At 45.3% G+C, this 19,490-nt stretch overlaps 1 protein-coding gene across 1 annotated transcript; it reads left to right on the top strand.

Annotated features, from left to right (window-relative positions):
* The first annotated feature begins 4,190 nt into the window (after positions 1-4,190).
* Positions 4,191-5,301, top strand: LOC117896463 (acyl-CoA Delta(11) desaturase-like). Its single transcript, XM_034804796.1, has one exon. The coding sequence runs from the start codon at positions 4,213-4,215 to the stop codon at positions 5,299-5,301; it is 1,089 nt and encodes a 362-aa protein (XP_034660687.1). The 5' UTR covers positions 4,191-4,212.
* The last annotated feature ends 14,189 nt before the right edge of the window (positions 5,302-19,490 follow it).

The raw sequence follows: 19,490 nt of genomic DNA, 5'->3' as shown, positions 1-19,490 counted from the left end.
TGTGCGTGATTGGTTTAATCAAAGAATTGATTTCATTTCAAGAGATAGCTACAAATTGATAGCAAGATGGTAATTGCATTTAGTTTCGGTTTCAACTCTTAAGTTTAACCTCTAGATGGGTGTAGAAAACACACCCGTAAAAGACCACCAAGAAGTGTAAATTATGTAAAATGTAATGGGAGTCAGAATGAATTTATTGGAAATAAAACAAACTTCCTTTTCACTTATTTTCCGAAGAATTTATATATGTATATTCTATATATTTAATCGGTAAATGTATCTATCTATATCTTTATTTATAATCTATAATACATCCATAAACATTTTTCATTTTTCGATTTTTAGCGCAAAACTTCCTTGAAGTCAAACAAAAATCTTTTGCGGCTCTTCCGACAGCAGCCACAACAACTAACTTCTCTCTCTCTTTTTCGCTCTCCGACTCTCGCTCTCTTTGGCTGTGTGTTGCCTCTCTCTGTTCGTGTGTTGCAGGCGTGTCTTGCTTGCCGCTTGCAACGGTGACGTCACTGTTTCTGGCAGCCAATCAGCGCTGGCCAGAGCGCAGCGCTTGCGCACGAGCAGCACGGGATATGCACACAGAGCACAGAGCCCAGAGGAGAGCAGAACATTTAGCCAAATTAATTGCAGGATAATAACTTACGTCCTGACACGGCCACCGCCCAGGCCCGAGTCTCAGCCACGTAATTGGTTTTTTTGTACGTTTCGTTTCTTCCTTTTGGGGAGTCACCCACTACCGCCTCCACAACAGACAGCCAGCCAGCCAGCCAGCCACCTTCCTTCCTGGCCAGAACCCAGTAACCAAGAGCCGAAATTCAAGCGGCCATCATGCCGAAGGAGAAGAGAACGTTGTATATCTTGATGCCATCTGCATTTCATTTCATTTGTAATTGGACGTAATTCAATTTTAAAATAATTGTTGCCATAATTTCAGTGTAATTTTCTGTTTGTTTCCGTGGCAGCACACTCCGCTCTGTCTTTGCCTTTGCCCTGTGCCAATTCCCTCTGTCCCTCCACTCGACACAATCAACTCATAAATAAATTAATGAAGTCAGTTCACATGGGAGCAGAGAGGCGAATGTCATTGCGACATTTGGACGGTCTTTCCTCATTTCAATATCAATATCAGAAAGTGGTATAGAGTGGAGACAGAGAGCAAAGCTATAATTTGCAGACAGAAATTATATACACTCCGTTTGCGAGCCAGACATAAATTTACTTAACTCATAATGTCATATTATTAATGATAATGGCGCGTTTTGGCTTTCAGCTTTTAGCTGATCGAGCAAAATCCATCAGCAACCCACCGGAGCTCCACTGGCTGGGTTGCAGAGTCGCGGAGTGGCACCAGTCGAGGCTCATTGTCTAATTAATTAGGCCCCCGGCTCTCAGACAGTCACAAACTAATTAACGCCGCCAACGAACGAACGAACGAGTACAGAAGCATTGTAATCCATTAGGTTTTATGATTTGACTCGGGGATTGCCGTTGAACTGAACAAAAAGCTTCTCGGTTTGACATTTGTTCAATGCTACACTGAGAGAAGGAAGTTCGTGGCAAATATTTCTATCACTTTACTTGACAATTTTACGGCTGGAATGCGTATTCAAATATTGGCGATTTTCTGAAGCTGAAGCCAAATATTAGACATACAAAAGTGAACCCAATATTCCATCTCTAGTAGCTAAATTTCTGGCAATTTTTTAAATAATTTTTTTCAGTGGCAGCTGTGCACATTCGTCATCTTTTGACGGCACAAAACAATCATTCTCTATTCGTAATTGAAAAAGTAACGTTCCACTCACTACCGTTTGACAGACCAATGTCTGTGGCGAGTGCTTCGAGCTTCTACGTCTACTAATTGCCGCCAGTTAATGGCGCAATTTGATTTTCAAATAGCGGCTCGGCTGCCCGAGTCCATCATCAATGACAGCTTTTGTCAGCAGCTTTTCAATGCAATATGGCAGACTGATCCTCCAATTTGGGGTTCTGGTTTTTGGGGTCTCGAGAGAAATCTTCCCGAGAGAGAGAGAGAGAGAGATGCGGTCAAAGAGTTTAACACGAATGAAATTCCTCAATTAAGGCTAATTGTAGACCGACCACAAGTCTCCCCTTCCACCAGCTCCATTTTGAGCTGGGGAGAGTACGTGTCGATAATAATATTTCAAACTAATTGCGTCTACAATTTCAAAGTGCTGCCGATCCACATCCACATCGACATCGACATCGATCGGTAGCCGCAAAAGTGACATGCAGCTGACAGCTGAGTTATGATGAAGGGCTACCACAGGCACAGCTCCAACTCCAACTCCAGCTCCAGCTCCATCCACAACTTTAGGTCCACTTTGATATTGGGCTACTTAAACCCCAAATTTGGGGTTATGTGCGATTTTGCAGCCGGCGGCCATGTTTTCGTACAGAAGTGCGTATAAATTTGCTGCGAAGCTTTCACCGAGACAACAAGACAAGACAGGAGATCCCCAACAAGGCCACTTCCACTTCAAGTTCTTTATCAACGAGAGAGGACCCTAAGCATACACAAGAGAGGAACGCAGCGCAGTCCAGAGAACAACAAAGCAAACGCATCGCTCGGATCGCATCGCATCGGATCGCAGTGTGGCGACCATATACGAGGCAAAGTGAGGCATAATTACCACCTTTAAGAAGATGATGGTGGTTTTTCGCGAGCTTTGATCTTTGCCGCGGCCAAGGCAAGTCCGCGAGCCGCCGATAGTCTTCAGAGAGTCTTCAAGAGACCACAGTGACGGCCACGATGGCAACGGCGACAGCGACAGCGGCAGACCCAGCTTCGGTCCAAGCTTCGGTAGTGGCCAGTGCCCAATCCATCTATCGATTTTTAACGCGAGGCTGACGTTAATGGGGTCCCGGCACTGGCACTGGGATTGGAACCGAGCCGGGTTCAGCCTGCTGTGGCTGGCCCTCTAGCCAGCCTTGTCTATAATGAGAATGGGAATGGCTTTGGCTGCCACAGTGCGGGCCATATAAATAGCACCCGCCAGCAACAACAGAGTGCACCCCTGTGTACTGGCTCTATGCAATTCTCGTGTGCACTACAATTACGCGCATGCGTCATGCGGAGACAGTTCCCCCTCCCTGTCTTACATGCAATTATGGCATACTCTTATTTTCCAAAGCCAAAAGGCTGCAATTAAACTTTCGCGCTGTTTTGTACGCTGATTGCAATGCCATAAAATGCGTCGTTTGCTCTAATTAATGGGGAGACACTCGATAGCGTGGGTGTGTGGAAAGAGACGCAAATTACTGTAAAAGTTCAAGTGCCTTGGTAAGCAGCAAAAGTGCAAGCTCCCTAGTAAGCTTTTTGTTGTTGTGTTTACTGCATGAGCGAAAAAGCTCACGTTAGATCGAGAAGATAAAGGTGCTTGTAAACTGCACGCTGAGCTTGCACGCTGCAGAACGAGTGAGAAAGAAAGAGAGAGACATATGTACATATGTACATAGCTGAGAAGCTCACAGCACATATGTAACTGTTATTGTTATGAGATTGCAAGCATAAAACGTAAACATGCGGGAGTGCAGCTTTAACATTCTCCGACTGCTTACTTTTCACAACAAATTCTAATTTGTTTGTATTCATTATGTACTTAGTTTTTTCAATATATATGTAGTTAGCCCAACAAAACGTTAAATATGATCTAGTTTCTAATCCACAAATCAATCTTGCCCTGTTGTTTAGGATCAAGAATATGCATAGCCTCTGCGTAAGCTATCGCTAGCAATAAAATGTGCCCTTGAACTGAAGACACACTAATTTTTAAATATTCTCACGAATTTTAATTGAATAAACAATTTAGAAGCGTGCTTCGATTAGCATTTGTTACAAACACTATTGAAACTTCAGGTTTTGTTCAAGTTTACTTAGCTCTTCCGTATAATTCAGTTTTAATCCGCAGTAAATAGCTAATGATCGGTCTCTTGTGGCATTCCAAATACACATACACACACACACACACAGACACAGATAGTTGACCTTGCCACTACTCTATCTATACTCCACGCTTTCCCACCAAATTTTGTACGACAACAATTTAATTGAAATGCAAATCTAATTGCGCATATTTTAATTGAATGAAATCATTATAAGAACGGTGTGTGGCACAGGCCCCCGAATTACAGTTTGATTCGTCGTAGGCAACAGACCTACCGCAAAGTCTCCATATGCCACCCAACAGCGAAGCCATCGAATGTGGTCCCACTCCTTCGGACACCACGGGCGTGCTCTACGAAATGGATGCAGAGCCACAAGGCACCCCCAAGGATATCAGCACACTAAAGACCACGGACGGGCGGAAGCTGGAGCTCGTCTGGACCAATATATTGGCGTTTATCTATCTGCACACGGCCTCTGTGTACGGCATTTGGTTGCTGCTCACCGGAACAATGTGGCAGACGGTGGCGTTTACGGCTCTTGTTTTTATTTTCTCTGGCCTCGGGATATCGGGAGGTGCACATCGACTGTGGGCGCATCGCACCTTCAAGGCTAACCTGCCGCTGCGTGCGATTTTCATCTTCTTCAATACGATAGCCTTCCAGGATGCCGTGTATTACTGGGCGCGCGATCATCGCCTGCACCACAAATACTCGGAGACGGATGCCGATCCGTACAACTCGACTCGCGGTTGGTTCTTCTCGCACATCGGCTGGCTGTGCTGCAAGAAGCATCCCGAAGTTAAGGAAAAGGGTAAGTCCATCGATCTGTCCGATCTGCGACGGGACCCGCTGGTGATGTTCCAGAAGAAGTACTACCTGTTCCTGATGCCCATCTGCTGCTTCATCCTGCCCACGGTAATTCCTGTGTACTTCTGGGGCGAGTCCGTCAGCGTGGCCTGGCACGTGACGGCGCTCATGCGCTGGTGCCTGGTCCTCAACTTCGTTTGGCTGCTCAATAGCTCCGCCCACTTGTACGGAAATCGCCCCTACGACGCCTCCATCAGCCCCACCACCCAGGTCTTCCTGGTGTGGCTACGCTTCGGCGAGGGCTACCACAACTACCACCACGTCTTCCCCTGGGACTACAAGAGCGCCGAGCTGGGACGCTATTCACGGGATCTGACCACCAACTTCATCAGGCTGTTTGCTCGTCTCGGCTGGGCCTACGATCTAAAGAGCGTCTCCATGGACATGGTGCGAAAGCGCGTCCTCCGCACTGGCGATGGCACACATCCAGTTTGGGGCTGGGGCGACAAGGATCATCCACAGGAGGATATTAATAATACGACCATTACTTATAAGAGGATTGTGAAATAAAATTTAATATATGTATTTACGAGTTTAGAAAATGAAATTTATAGTTTATTTTGAAATTTACCTATTTTACTCTTAGCTAAAGATATTCTCATTGAGGCAAGGAGATACAACTAGTGATTAAAATAAGATTAAATAATAGTACAATAATCGTGGAAAATTTCTATACCGCACTTAGCCATATGCAGGCATTAGCTATATTTCTGTCTAGATTTTCATGCTAAATATTGATAATTCCAACACCTGATACTCTCTAACATTTTAGTCCAATTAATACTGCCCATAAAAAAGCTAGTTTTCTTCCACTTTTACATGTTTTGGCAGCTCTTTATATTTACATATACATTTTCGACACAGTGGTCCGGTCCGGGTGATGTCAAGAAATGACTCATTAAATAAAAACAAATGTTAAATTCACTTGTTTGAATTTAATCACACGTACACCCAAAAACCGAATATTTTATATGTTTATTTGTTTTAGTTCTATGTCATTTTTTCTTCAAGTGTAGAATAATTTTAAGTCACAAACATTTGTGCAATTACATATATAATACGTAGATATTACACATGTACATACATATGTACATACATACATATGCATTGCGTTTCGACAGTCCAAACACGTGGAATGCCAACAGTATCTTTTTTGGCGTTGCGACCTTTGAAATTTAAATATGATAATTTTCTCGACTTCTATTGTTCAGCCTGGATCCAAAATATTCACTTGAGGAACAGCCGTTCTCAGCTGAGTATCCACTGCCATACTGTATATCCCCGTCTAATCCGCAGGCGGCAATTAACTTTTGCTAGGCCAGTGCTACACTTCATCTTCAGTCACGGCACGTTCATAAATCACTTTACTTTCTAATTTCGCCAAGTTGGAGAGGCAACAACAGCAACGACAACAAAAAGTCAGTACATTGTGATAAATGTTGAAAAATTTCAAGTTCATTAAGTTGTGCTAATAAAAATAAAGTCACTTGACTACAGCAAATCGCATTGGACACGCGCACTTGTACCCAAAATCCGGATTGCCAACTCCAACCCCGATCCGGTGTCGGCAGCAACCCCTCCTGGGGCGAATGTCAAAACTTACAACTGCGAAAGTTTCGTTACGCATGCCACAGAGTACCAGCAGCAGCAGCACCACCACAGGATAATGAATGCAGGTGCAAATGGGAAGCGGAAATACGTCACGCTTTTTATGCCCAAACGGGGCAGTGGGAGTGGGAGTGGGAGTAGGAGAGGCATCAACTTGGATGACTATGGTGTGGCTTGATGACTCTGAAGAATTTTCAATTTCAAGAGGATGAGCTGCGGCACCAGTTAGGCAATCATGTGCATGTCATTTGAGGTGAGGTGTCATAATGTTCATGTGTCCTGTCCCTGAGTTGCCTGCCTGTGGGCACGGGCACGTTTTATGATGCCGCCGCTGGCCGCTTGGGGAGTGTCATTTAATGGACATTTCCAAGCGAATGGACACACATTCATTTCAATTTGTCAATCTACCAGGTCTCTGTTACACTTCCACACTCTCACTCTCTTTCTGTGTGTCCCTTCGGTTCATGGGTGGGGTCTCTGTGGCAGTGTTTTAATTCCGCTAAATGGCCCTGGCCCCAGCATTGTCATATAAAATATGCATCACAGACTTTCTCAATTTTCACAATAAACCAGCGAAGTACACTTCAATGTACAGCTGTCTCTCTTGCTCCCTCCCTCTCTTTCTGTCTCTTTCTTGCCGCTCACTGATTGATGTTCTCTTTGATATCAATGTGTATCGTTTCAATCGCTGCTGTAGGTCGCTGTGGGGCATTAATGTTGAATGTTGATCGCGCTGCGCCATAATTTAAGCGAATTATCTATGAAAGAAAATCACCGTTCTCTTGCTTTCTCTCTCCCTCTCTCCCTCTCTTTTCTGTAGCTCTTTCTTCGTGTTTCAGGCGTGATGTGTCAGCATAACTTTTGGTCTGTATAAATCTTATTTGTATCGATAATTGCAATTAGAAAGAACGCCAGATGAAATCAGGGCCACACCTGGAGAGCGCCCCAGCCCCAGCCCCCCAGACATGTGTGGCATAATGTCTCAATATTTCTCAATTATGCGCCACGCATATAATTTGTTGCTGCTGTTGTTGTTGTTATTCGCGGCACAATCAACGTGCGCATCGATCGGCAGCAGGAGGAGAGAGAAGGAGGAGCAGCAGCAGGGCAAGGAGTAGTCGCCGCAACAGATGGTCGCTCGGTCCAGAGAGTCGGGTCCAATCGTACAAATAACTCCATCGTTGACTCCAATCAACTTTCGGGCTGCAGCCTCGCCACACAGAGCCACAACAACTGGGAGGTCTCTGGCTCTGGCTCTGTCTTTGGCTCTGGCTCTGCCTCTGCCTTGGAGCCAAGCCGTTTCCATCTTGCAACGGCTGGAGATCGTGCGCCGAATGCACCGCTTCACATTATTAGATGCGGATTACCACTTTGGTGCAAAGATCAAATCACTTTGTGGCCACACAGCACAGCACCGTCTTTGCTGTAGGTAGACTTGTGGCGACTGTGGACCGACCACAAGGTGGATGCCGCATGCTGCATGCAGACCACGGGGTGCTCGGGGGAGGGCCGACCTGGTGGCGTCAGCTTGAGGTGGCTCCAATCACGTTTTAGCTCTCTGTGTGTTTTCTTTTTGCATTTTCGCGCGCTTCTTGCCTTTTACGATTTGTTTGATTTGGCCAAATGAATTGCGCGCCGTTTCAATTTTGAATTACGATACGATGGCGAAGGATGGTGGGCAGGGGCAGGGGAAGGGGGCAACAGATCTCACGCTGTGCCCACAATTGCGATTGAAATGTCATTTGTCAAAATAAATTTAAGGGCCTTTCAAGCCACCGCCGCCGCAGCCGCCGCCGATGCTGCAACGCCTCTCGCCCACAACTGCAAGCCAAACCCGAGAGAACCGATGCCGATCGCTGATCTGCTGCCACTGGAGGTGGCACAATGGCGTGCGTGTTCAACACGTGTGCTAATCTCATCAAAACAACCGACCAGGTAGGCCAGTCCAAGTCCCAGGAGAGTCCGAGCCACTAAATGCAACAAATCAACCTTCAATCAAGACAACCGCACACCGCATACCAGACACCGAGCGCTCCGTCGGGGCGTTGTTCGGCGATCCTTGTGCGGCATCATCAAACTGACATAAATCTTTAATGGAATTCATTCATTATGGGGCCACAAAGAAGCCAAAGAGCTCCGCTCCGCTCGGCTCACTTTCGAATTGGCAACAATGGACCTGACGCGGTCCTCGTTCTGGCCATCTTTGCTCGCTGCTCGCTGGTTGCTGGCTTGCTGGTCGTTTGCCAATGTTCTTGCTGTCCTTGCGGGCATTGTAAATTCTCTTTTGTATTTGAGGAGTCCGCAGCCGGGCACCCAGAGCCCATGTTGCGACTAAAGGTTGCAATTATACGTTTATATGGATTACCGCATGTGGAGCGGCGAAAAGGAATAGCAGATCCTTGCCCTTTGTCTTGCGTGTTGCGTTTTGTCAGTTATAAAGCGAAGGCGCTAAAGGATAACACCCTCTTAACACCTCCAGGCACATTGTTTGTGTGTTTCTGCTGCGGTAAATTGAAAGCAAAAACTGGGCCACGAAAAGCATTCAAAAGTCATTGATGAAAAGAAGGAAAAGAATGGAGAAATGGATCGAAAGAGAACAATGTTTCAGTCTGGAGAATGGCGATCGGTAGGGATCGCTGGAGTTGGTTCTGTTTATTTATGTCTTTATTTTATTATGTGTTTTATTCCTCAATGAATTCAACTGAGTGACACTTGGGTGGCGGATTTATAAGGCAGCAAAAGGAATTTTGGATAGGCAGAAACAATAAATATAAATGGAAGGAAACTCTTGGGGTTTCACGGTCACGGCTCACACCCAATATCTGCTTGGCCCAGGGTTGACCAGACCGAAATTCAATCCTTTTCCCAAGTGCATTACTCATTACCATCATCGACTTCCGACCCGGAGCCGGACTCAACCCAGCCCATCCTATGGCCACACAGTGTGTCGGAAACACCTCCCCAGACGTAATTAAGCCGTTGCCTTCAATCGCTGCTCCTCCTGCTCCTCCTGCTCCTCCTCTAATCCTTGCTCAGCAGCAACATCGGGGCTGTGATGGTTGTTGTGATTTCGAGGCGTGAAATAAATTGATAATTTCGGCTTTATTGGATTCTGCGGCATGGCATACCACAGCGGAGCCGCGCATATGTCTGCTGCATGTTTTCGATGCGCTGCTGTAGGTCTCCAAGCCGTACCCAAAGCCATGGCAACAATCTTAGCCCCTTGTCCGTCCGTCCGTCCCATCCTTCATCTGCTTGTGGGCAATTAATCTGGGCGAGCGTGTGCGCTCCATGGAGCGGCGGCGGCCGACCGAGGTGCTGGCAAGGATTAAATCGATTTTATGTAGCCGCAACTCGGTCATGATTTTCGTTTGTTCTCAAATTATGAATTCGTGTGGCTGGGGATTTGGGCTAAAGTCGGAAACATCTTTAGCAGAACGCTTATGAAAATTACAACGCTTCGGGGCCCCCGTAGCACCACAGAACGGTAGCCAGCAGCAAACCATCCAGCGACCATCCATCCACCATCGACCATCCGGTGACGAAGAAACCAATCGAAAAAGCCACAGCAGCCGCCAACAGTTTAGCGCTTTTTCTCTGTTGTTATTTTCTGCTGTTGGTTTATGGCCCCCCCGAAAATGTTGTTTATTGATGGGCACAACGACTAAGCGGATCTGTATGCGCATAAATTGCCTGCCACTGCCCTGCCCTGCCGCACACTCTTAAAAATCAATAAATTCCCAGTCAAATTTTGTCGGCCGGAGCAGTGCGTTCCTAAAAACTCACGTTAAAATGTCATAAACAACTTTGTCATAATTTTGATAATTAAAATTGGCCGCCCGCAAGCGTTGGTCAGCATGGGATGGGAAATCCTTAGGGATGGACGCGTGAGGGAGAATTTTAAGCAAAGAAAAACTCCAGTCAAGATCTGCTGTGACTCTGCTTAAATATGGGTAAATATCTAAGGCAAAAATAAACTTCTTTGCATGAACTCACGCGCCCATCTCCTCTCAAAGTGTTTCAGTCCCTGTAGCTGATTTATCTCACCGCCACGAGGTGTGACTGTGACTTTGTTGTGCGGCTTTATGGTGCCTCCGCTGGGCTACTTACTTACAGTGGTTCAGTGGTTCAGTGGTCGCTGGTCTGTGGTTTATAGCGCCTTAATGACGGCTTTTACAGTTAATTGAATTACTTCTGAAAAGTATCGTTTTTATGGCCGATTGATGAGTAAGAGAAAAGGCCAGGAGGCCAGAGGCAAGCCTTTTGATTTAGCATATTTTAATGGCCAAATGTCTTTTGTTTAGCATCTGCGACGAACGTTGAAACTTGGCCGCGTCGTCTCAGATTAGCACATCCTTCAACTGGTACCAGTTGATCTAAACATATATAATTGCTTGGCTCAGGGGTCTCTAATTGATGCCAATCAAAGACACCACGACAACGATGACGATGACGACTGGTGCCGTTTCCAATTCACGACAGTTGTTGGATCCACTGGCCCAAAAATGCTTCCCGCTCAAAGTCCAAAGTCGTGGAAGAGTCGGAACCACAAGTCAAGAGATTAACTCATTTTGAGCGGTTAACAAACAACAGTTGGCCCGGGGCAGAGCCCCGTCGAATAGAAAGCGGCTGCATTAGGAGTACAAACAATTTAAAAACCATTTGGCAAAACAATTTTCTAATGACGCTCATACAAATGCCGCTGTCCCGTGCATTTTCGTTGCGGTTTCTGAGCGGCAATTTGCCCTGCCATGCCCTGGCAACGGACGGGCAATTAGACCAATGAAATCCTTTATCAAAACAATAGCCAGACCAGCACACACAAAAGGGTTCGTTCTGTGCCCCTCACACCGCTGAAGAAAAGATGGAAAGATGGAAAAAGGAAGGCTGATGGAAAGGGCGCACTAATAGACACAATGCAGCCTAATAGATACGTTTTACAATGGCCATGGCAGAGCGTGCTCAATGGCCATCACACTGTGGCACTCAAACAAACAATAAAAAATTTATTAAAGAAAGGCAGAAGACGGCAGGAGAAATTACACAACGAACAAATTAAAAACAACAGACAAAAACAGACGCTGAAACACTGTGCCGCACAATGAAGCGAAAAGGCAAAGGAAAGTGGCATGTCATATGGCCCAGTGGAACACCCAGAAGCAGAATACCCCGAAAAAAAAGAGAACAGAACCCCAGCCCAGCCCAGAAAGTGAAATATCGCTCGTAGCGGACCCTGGGGGTAATGTATCAATTTTGGGCTCTTTCGGGTGCTTGATTGGTGCGCTTAGGGCTCGCAGCGAACGGAATCATTTAGGAAATTGATATGGCTTTGGTTAAATATAGACGTTCTTGCCACACCGCACGCCAACAACGATTATAAACAAATTTCCGCTTTTGACGCGCGCTCGCACTCTCTCCCAGAGGGGAGGTGCGGTGCTGGGCGATGATGACCTGAGAAAGTCCAGAAACGAATTTGTGCAATTAACGCCAGCAGCCCCAGATCGACATGAAATATGAATTTTATATGGAGAAGAAAAACACTCGTTCGCGCTGCGCGTGTACAAATTATTAATTATACGCCACGTTGGGCCCCTGCCAACGCCCTGCCATGCCCTGCCAATAAGCGCAGACCACACAGAAGAGAAGCCCCCCCATTCGGGTCTCATTTTGTTTGAATGTAAATGCTTACTTGCTGTTTCTTCTGTACATTTGCTGTACAACTTTGACTCGCAATCAGCGCTGAGTCGAGCCCACGCAAAGAGCTTTCATTTTGTACCATTATTCCGTGGTGTATTAAGGGCTGATTGCGAGCCTATTATAAGTACAAACGAATGCTATTTGCGTTTAATTAGATTTTAATATAGGCAGCTCGTAGGGCTGTAAGTGATCTTTACATAATGAGTTGCCTATGCGATTACATCATCATTAGAGGTTGAGGAAGGGAAACTTTGCATACGAGTAATTACACGGAATATGCCAAGGCATCGTTTAGGAGCTCCCATATGGAGCTCTCTGTGTGTGTGTAACATGAGTCAGACCCACTCCCCAGCCACGTGCCGCACCCAGCGGAAATTCAAGACTCAGCATGTGGCATGCCGCAAATTGCAAATTAAAACAAATAAGGCAGCAGCCAGGCCAGAAATTGAACCAACTTAATGATAGATAGAAGTTGGATTCGACTACAAAACGAATCGATACAAGGCAACCAATCAATATGGCGAATGTCAAGTAATTCAGGGCATACTCGAGAGAGTGTGTGAGGCGCTTGGGGTTGCGTTTGCTGGTCGCTCGCTTTAAGCCTATTTAAGCCATTTTCTCACTCGAGCCCAAAGGGGTGGCTCTGTGCCAGTCGTTGAATTTTTCCATTAGTGTCCAGTCAGGCGTTTGATGCGATGATGGGACTGGGACTGGCACTGGGACTGTGACGCTCCTGACGCCATTCTGCGCTGCGTTTTGTTGCCGGTTGCCCAGAACCTGACTGGCATATAAATAACCAGCGAAAGGCAAACGAAATATTTTCGGTAACCGTATTTGGCAAACAACCACAAACACAGATAAACTTAAACTCATTTAACGGTGTGCGAAATTGTAAATGTTTATGTTGGTTCGCGCTGCTAACGTGTCCAATGGACGTGGCTGGTGGCAAGGGATGTGCTACCAAAAAAAGGAGACTGTGGAAGTGGTGGGAAAATCGAAATTTTTGGATGGTCGCCTTTTACAAATGCATTTTATGGCTGTTAAGTCTTTGTTAAATTACACAAAAATTAAGTAAGAAAATGTAATAAAATTAACATTGAAGTTCTTCCAGCTTAAAGCAGAATTTAAGTGCATTTTGGAGGCAACAATAAATGTCATAAATAAAGAACAATTAAATGTTCCACTTATGGTGAGTTTGGGGATAAGAAAACATTTACCAAACTGTAATAAAATAATTTAAAAATCAATGAAAAATCATTCTTAATTCCGCTTATTATTCTCCCTTTCACCATTTCAATCGGCACTCCCGAAATGTGCGCTGTGTTCCACTGTACTTGCACCAGCATCACCTCACCTTCGGGTACCCATCCAGCTCCCTTCGGCGCCATGTTGGTTCTGTTGTTGTCACTCTTATTATTGTCATCCTCATAGTCATTGTTTTGTTGTTGCTGCTGCTGGCTGCTGGCTGCTGCTGCTGTTGCGGGTTGCTATTGTTATCCTTACGCTTCACAACACTTAATGCGGATAAATGGTCTGACAATTACGTTTATGTCAACAATAAAAATTAAATTAAATCGCTTTTCATAGCCCATCCCGCCACACAAACTGTTTGGCTGCCCTTCAGAGACGAGACGCGCCGAGCCACCACCCTGACAGATGTTGGAAATAGATTGAGGTGACGCTGCCACAGACACAAACCAATCAGAACGAGGGCTGCCATGCTGCTGGTGGCGTCAAAAGGGGGTGGAAAAATCAGTCAACGTGTGAAGAGTGTCGTGCCGCCATGCAAACTGTCAACCGGCATGTCAGGCAAGTGTCAGGCATTCGGCTGTGCGTTCAGCGGCGAGGCGCGACTTCAAAGTGCGCCCCCGTCCCGGCTCCCGTCCCAGCGCTCGCCTGTGAGCGGATCGACTGCTGCCCCCGCGTCTAGGACCTGCAACGCACAACATGCGTGACAATTTAATGAGCACCACTCGGGCAGCGCTGTGAGGCAATGTTTTAATCAAAATTGCGCATAATGGATTTTGATTTTATTAAATGCGACTTAAATGACTTGGGGACACACTCGATGTCGCAGTGGAGCACTCGCGAGAGCAGGGTGCGGGGAGCACTGCATGTGCCTGTGGATGAGGATGAGGCAGACTAATTAAGCAGACTGCACTCTGCAACGGCCACGGCGGCCATGCCACATCAGCAACAGCGCCGCCCGTGTTTATGAGGGGTTGGGGGTGTGTGTGTGTGTGTGTTACTTGAGGCTGGGCCAGGGGGGAGGTGTGTGTGTGGAGACCCTGGCGATTTGCTTGAGATCCACTCGGCGCTAATTGCGTTTATATCCTTCAGTTAATGGCACTTAATTAACAACTGTGCCACGGCACTGAGGCGTTGCCACCAAAAAAATATGGGCAAAATGTGCCAAGCAAAATGTTGCCTCTTAGCTGATTGGAAAAGGAAACTACACGAATTATGTGCGAGTGCATATTCAAAGGAAATTGCGGAGATTTATGGCTGTGCCCAAAAGAGTTTTTAGAAAGATCAAACAAAAAGTGGATGGGATTTTTGGGGGTACTAAGATAGAAAGTCGAAGAAGTGCAGAAATGGGAGAGTAATTTGTATTTATTTATTGAATAAATAAATGTAACGGAAACATAAGTATTAAACCGATATATTCACATTTATTAAGTATTTTTAGGGAGTATAATTTAATATATTTTATATATTTCAATTACCAGCTTTCCCATTCCCATTTCTAAATAGTTTTAAAGGGAGAAATATGTGTGCCTGATTCTAGAAATGTATTAAGTACACATGGATCAAGCTCAATAAAATTATTAAACTTAAAAAATGTACTGGAATCACACATCATTAGCGTGCTAAAAATCACGTTCTCCGCTTCACCAGTATTTTACACATTGAAATGCTCTTGAAAAATGTCAAAATACTAACCAAAAATAACTGGAAACTTCTAGACAGACCCCAGTTTGTGGCAGTGTAATTTGGTAGTCTGTATCGCTGTCATTCAGTCTCAATTTGTGCTAATCTTTTGCCATATTTGCTGAACCAAAGGCTGCTAACCAAAGTGAAATGTATGCCAGTTAAATGCGCCAAACACCCGAAACCACTCAGCAAGTCTCGGCAGTGCTCCAAACTGACAGTCCAATTAGCAGCAAACACATACAGATCTACATATATGTGAGTGCTATAGCCCCTGGGTACATGTGTGTGGAAATATCTCATATCCATATCTGGGCCGGATGTCATGAATCGCCCCCAAAGCAGCACATCGGTCAATCCATACATATACTTCATATATGTACAAATTCATGAATTTTAAGTGCCACGCCAACGCCAAAAAGAGAGACCCGATCAGATGCCGCTTCCCAGGCCCCCAGCCAAGCAGAAAGCCTGTGGAAGTCACGCCCCCACGTCTGAGGGGCTGCTCCGTCAAAGACTCTCCTCATTGCACGCATCACTGCCGAATTCTTAGGAATTATACGAAACGTTAACTTTTATTAAGCAGACATCAATTATTTTGAATAAAACTCGAATAAATAACCCCAGACAAAAGGCAGGCAGCGCCACTTTTTGTCAGCCTTTGTTTTTCGCGGGATTTTAAATTTTAACTCGGGGTACAGTTGGCGCCAACTGTCATTCAGTCATTGGGTTATGATTTCTAGTTACCTCAAAGATTGTTGACGAATATTAGTGCTAATTGGCAGCTGTCTGTGGCTGGAGACGGGCCCCAGTCCCAGTGGCCGTCGTCGCCTGTTGCTATGGATCAAGTATGACTATTGTTTCGGCTTAATTGTTTAGCTTGATTATGGCCACGATGCTAATGAAACTCATATGAGAGCATAAAAAACAAACAAGTGACTGGCTGGCTGAGTTGAGGTTTTCCTCTGGAGGAATTGAGGAATGCTGTCTCAGGCCCCGGTCTGGGATCTGGGGTCTGGCGGCTGATTGGGGCGTGATTTGCGCAATGCTAAAATGGGTTCAAGTGGGTTTTAACTAATTCTGATTAGCGGCTTTTTGTGGCTGCAGCACCGACGGGGACGTGATATTTTTGTAAATGTGCAAATTAAAGTCATAGATGTCGCGGACTGGACTGGGACTATTAATATGAATGCAAACAAATCTTAGCCGCTGTGGATATTGAGATTACCATAAACATAATGTGCTAATTGGTGAAACTTTAAACAAATTAATTTGCGCCAGTCGCCACAAAAATAGAGTCCAACTAATTAGTCAGCCAGCCATTAGGCCAACACCAAAAACACAGAAGCTAAAGGCAAAGCCAGAGATAAGGCTTGAAGCCAGCTCAATGGCAAAGTCCAAACAGACTCAGGCTTAAGCTAATTGATTTATTTTCGTGTTTGTCTTTCCAAATCCAACCAAAATGGTCGGTCGTCTTGGGCAGCTGACTCAACTTTCCGTTGCCTCCAGCTCTGCCATCACGAGCATTACGAAGCAGCTGACAAATCCACTTGATAATTATGATGGCTACCACATATAGGAGTATTGGTATCCACACATGATCGAATTAGCACTTTGATTTAGTTTCGCCTTACGTTAACATGACTACAGAACCACACAAAATGCAATTAAGACAATCAAGCCGGGAATGGAAAATGCTGCCTGACTGAGCTATGGTCTCGGGCTGGACGTGGCTGTCTAATGATGCACTGAGCGAAAATGGGTGTGAAAGTAATTTACATTGAAAGATATATTCTTCTTGTATTTTCCTGAATTTTCTGGTATTTTTAGGCACAAAATTAGTGTACCAAATTCTGTTTTTTTCTACCTTAAACTTTCACTCTTTTTTTCTTTCCTTTTTGATATTTTCCCATCAATTTCCCAAGTGGCGTAGTTCTCTCCCGTGACCTGCAACATGGCGGCGCCTGTTTTGTGCCATAAACAAATTTCCAGCAAAGCCTTTAAAGCCGCGCTTTCGAGCCAAGCCAAGCCAAGGCAATGGCCGCCTGCACAGCAGAACTGACCAATCAAAGCGGCCAATATCCAGTTTGCCACTTGCTTGGGCTTCGCCCGCTAGCCAAGTTAGTGCAGCTACAAATGGTGCACTGAAGTTGTGCCTTTTCCTCGAAAGGATTGCCATGGGATAAACCTCTGTTGCTGCACAAAAATTTGCATAAAAGCACACAAAGAGTAGAGGTGGAAGTGGACCCACATCGCCTGACACATTATGTCATTATTATGTCGTTGCAACGTGTAATTGGACAAATGACAAATGCAGGACGCGAAAACATCAAAAAGCCGCCGTCAAGCTTATGAATTACAAATAACCAGGCAAGCAGGCAACCAGGCAATGAAATGGTCCCCGGTGGGGCGAGGCAGCCGCATATGCATACACTACGCCCAGAGCCAGGCCGAAAAAGGAGCAGCTCCAGTGGGAGAAAGGTTTTGCACTGGGAGAAAATACACTCAGGGAGAACTTGGCACAGCTTAACCTTGGATTGCCAAGATTTAGAGCGCTGATTAAGCTGATAACTGGAATTAATAGAAAGCGAAACTATGATTATTTATTCAGTTCATTATGGCCGCAATTAAGATAACATTTCCATTCCAAACTCTGCCAGCAAACTCGTTTGATCAGCTATCTGTCTACACGTAAATTTATTTATCTGCAAAAGATTGTGGCAAGTTTTTCTGCCAGTGTTTTTTTGCCATCCGTCATGGACGCTCGTCTCGTTCTCATTGCGGCTACGGGGAAATGCATTTAGCCAACTAATGCGCCAATTTAAATGCAGCAAACAGCAAAACAGACAAAATATTTAACTTAAATGGCAGTTGAAGTTGAATTGGAAATGAAAATGGAATTGCAATTGGCATCGGCAACGGCAACGGCATTGGCACTGGGGGATGGAAATGGGAATCGGCATGGGGAATGGGGAATGCTAATGGAGTTGAAGTTGGTTTGCGTTCGCGTTTGCTGGGCTCGCTTTTTGTTTAGCGTATGTAATTTGGAAAATGAGATACTTTTGTGAGTACTGCCGGGGCTATAATTAATACGAATACAAATGCACCACGAGGCAGCACCGACACCAACGGGCAACAGCAACAGAAAACATTTTGCTGGCACAATTTCAAATATGGCGGCGGCAACGTCAACGCTGTCATTATATTTATCTTTTATTATTGTTACCACTTTGTTGCTCTGCTGGCTGCCATTGTGGGCTCTGGTTGCGGGTGGATGTGGGTGTGGGCGCTGTTGGCTCTTGAATTAATTGCATTTCACACGGCTTTTGGTTTCGACATTTTCGGTATTTTGCATGAAAATTAATTGCTGTTATTATTTATGTGATTTTTCAAAATGCCATTAGTTGGGGGCAACAACGAGTGTTGCTAGCATTGAATAAAACCCAAAACCAAGAGAATCTCATTTGCTCGATTGGCATCAGGCTACAATTTGTGTTTGCCATTATTATTTTTGTTTAATGGCTAAATTATTCGAATGTAAATTAGGTAGATGAAGGTGTCATGATATGATTGCACTCGATTTTGCCGCTGGTAAACAAATTCGAAAATAAAACTCAGGAAAAACAGCCTGCAGTCGTGCGAAAACTTTGAGCACATGGAAAGGGATTTAAGGCAACTCTAACAAACATTTTCTATTGAAATATTCCCTCAATTCCCTTGCTAATACTCTGCCTCATATTCTCATCAAATCTTCCCTTTGTGCTGCACTGTAAATTGCACAATATTAAACCCAAGTCGACCTTTTCTTTAGTCACTGCTAAATACACATGACACAACTAGCCCATAACGATGATGACGCCTGATGGGATGACGTTATCGATTCGGCTTGTTTGCACTGGCACTGGCACTGGCACTGCCCCTTCGCTGTCTGAGAGTGTCTCCCCAACCAGTAATTACATTGGCGATGCACCAAACGGAGCATCGAAGTGTCACGCGAAGTGGCGGCTCCTAACGTTGAGCCGCCGCAGGGCCTGTGGCTGCGGCTGCTTAGAGGGCCGCCAGCATTAATAAGCTGCCACACGAAAATTCAACAACAACTAGAAAAAAAAAGAGTCAACTCACAATTACGTGTGCCGGACCACAGCGTCGATACGGGCGGGTTGGGGGACTTTTTTCCACTGTAGTTTAATGACCAACGAACGCCTTCTCATTAAACGCTAAATTGCACAGGCACATGACACGAATCGGAGAGACACGCTGACAAAAAACGCAAACACACGAAAAAAGAACACCTCAAATTTACTAAATATTGTTACCAAGTGCGGCACAACAATGTGCGGGCATGTTACACGTTGCATGCAACACCCCAACTATGCCATTTAAGCGCGGAGAATGTTAACGAACAAACAAAGTCGATGCTGGGATCTGGGCAGGCAAAAAGAGGAGAGGGCGGGTCTGGCCAG

This window comes from Drosophila subobscura, chromosome O, assembly GCF_008121235.1.
Source record: "Drosophila subobscura isolate 14011-0131.10 chromosome O, UCBerk_Dsub_1.0, whole genome shotgun sequence".
NCBI lineage: Eukaryota > Metazoa > Arthropoda > Insecta > Diptera > Drosophilidae > Drosophila > Drosophila subobscura.
This window is presented reverse-complemented; position numbering and strand designations above follow the sequence as displayed.

Coding starts and splice junctions, on each gene's coding strand:
- LOC117896463 (XM_034804796.1), top strand. CDS start 4,213: ATGCCACCCAACAGCGAAGCCATCGAATGTGGTCCCACTCCTTCGGAC.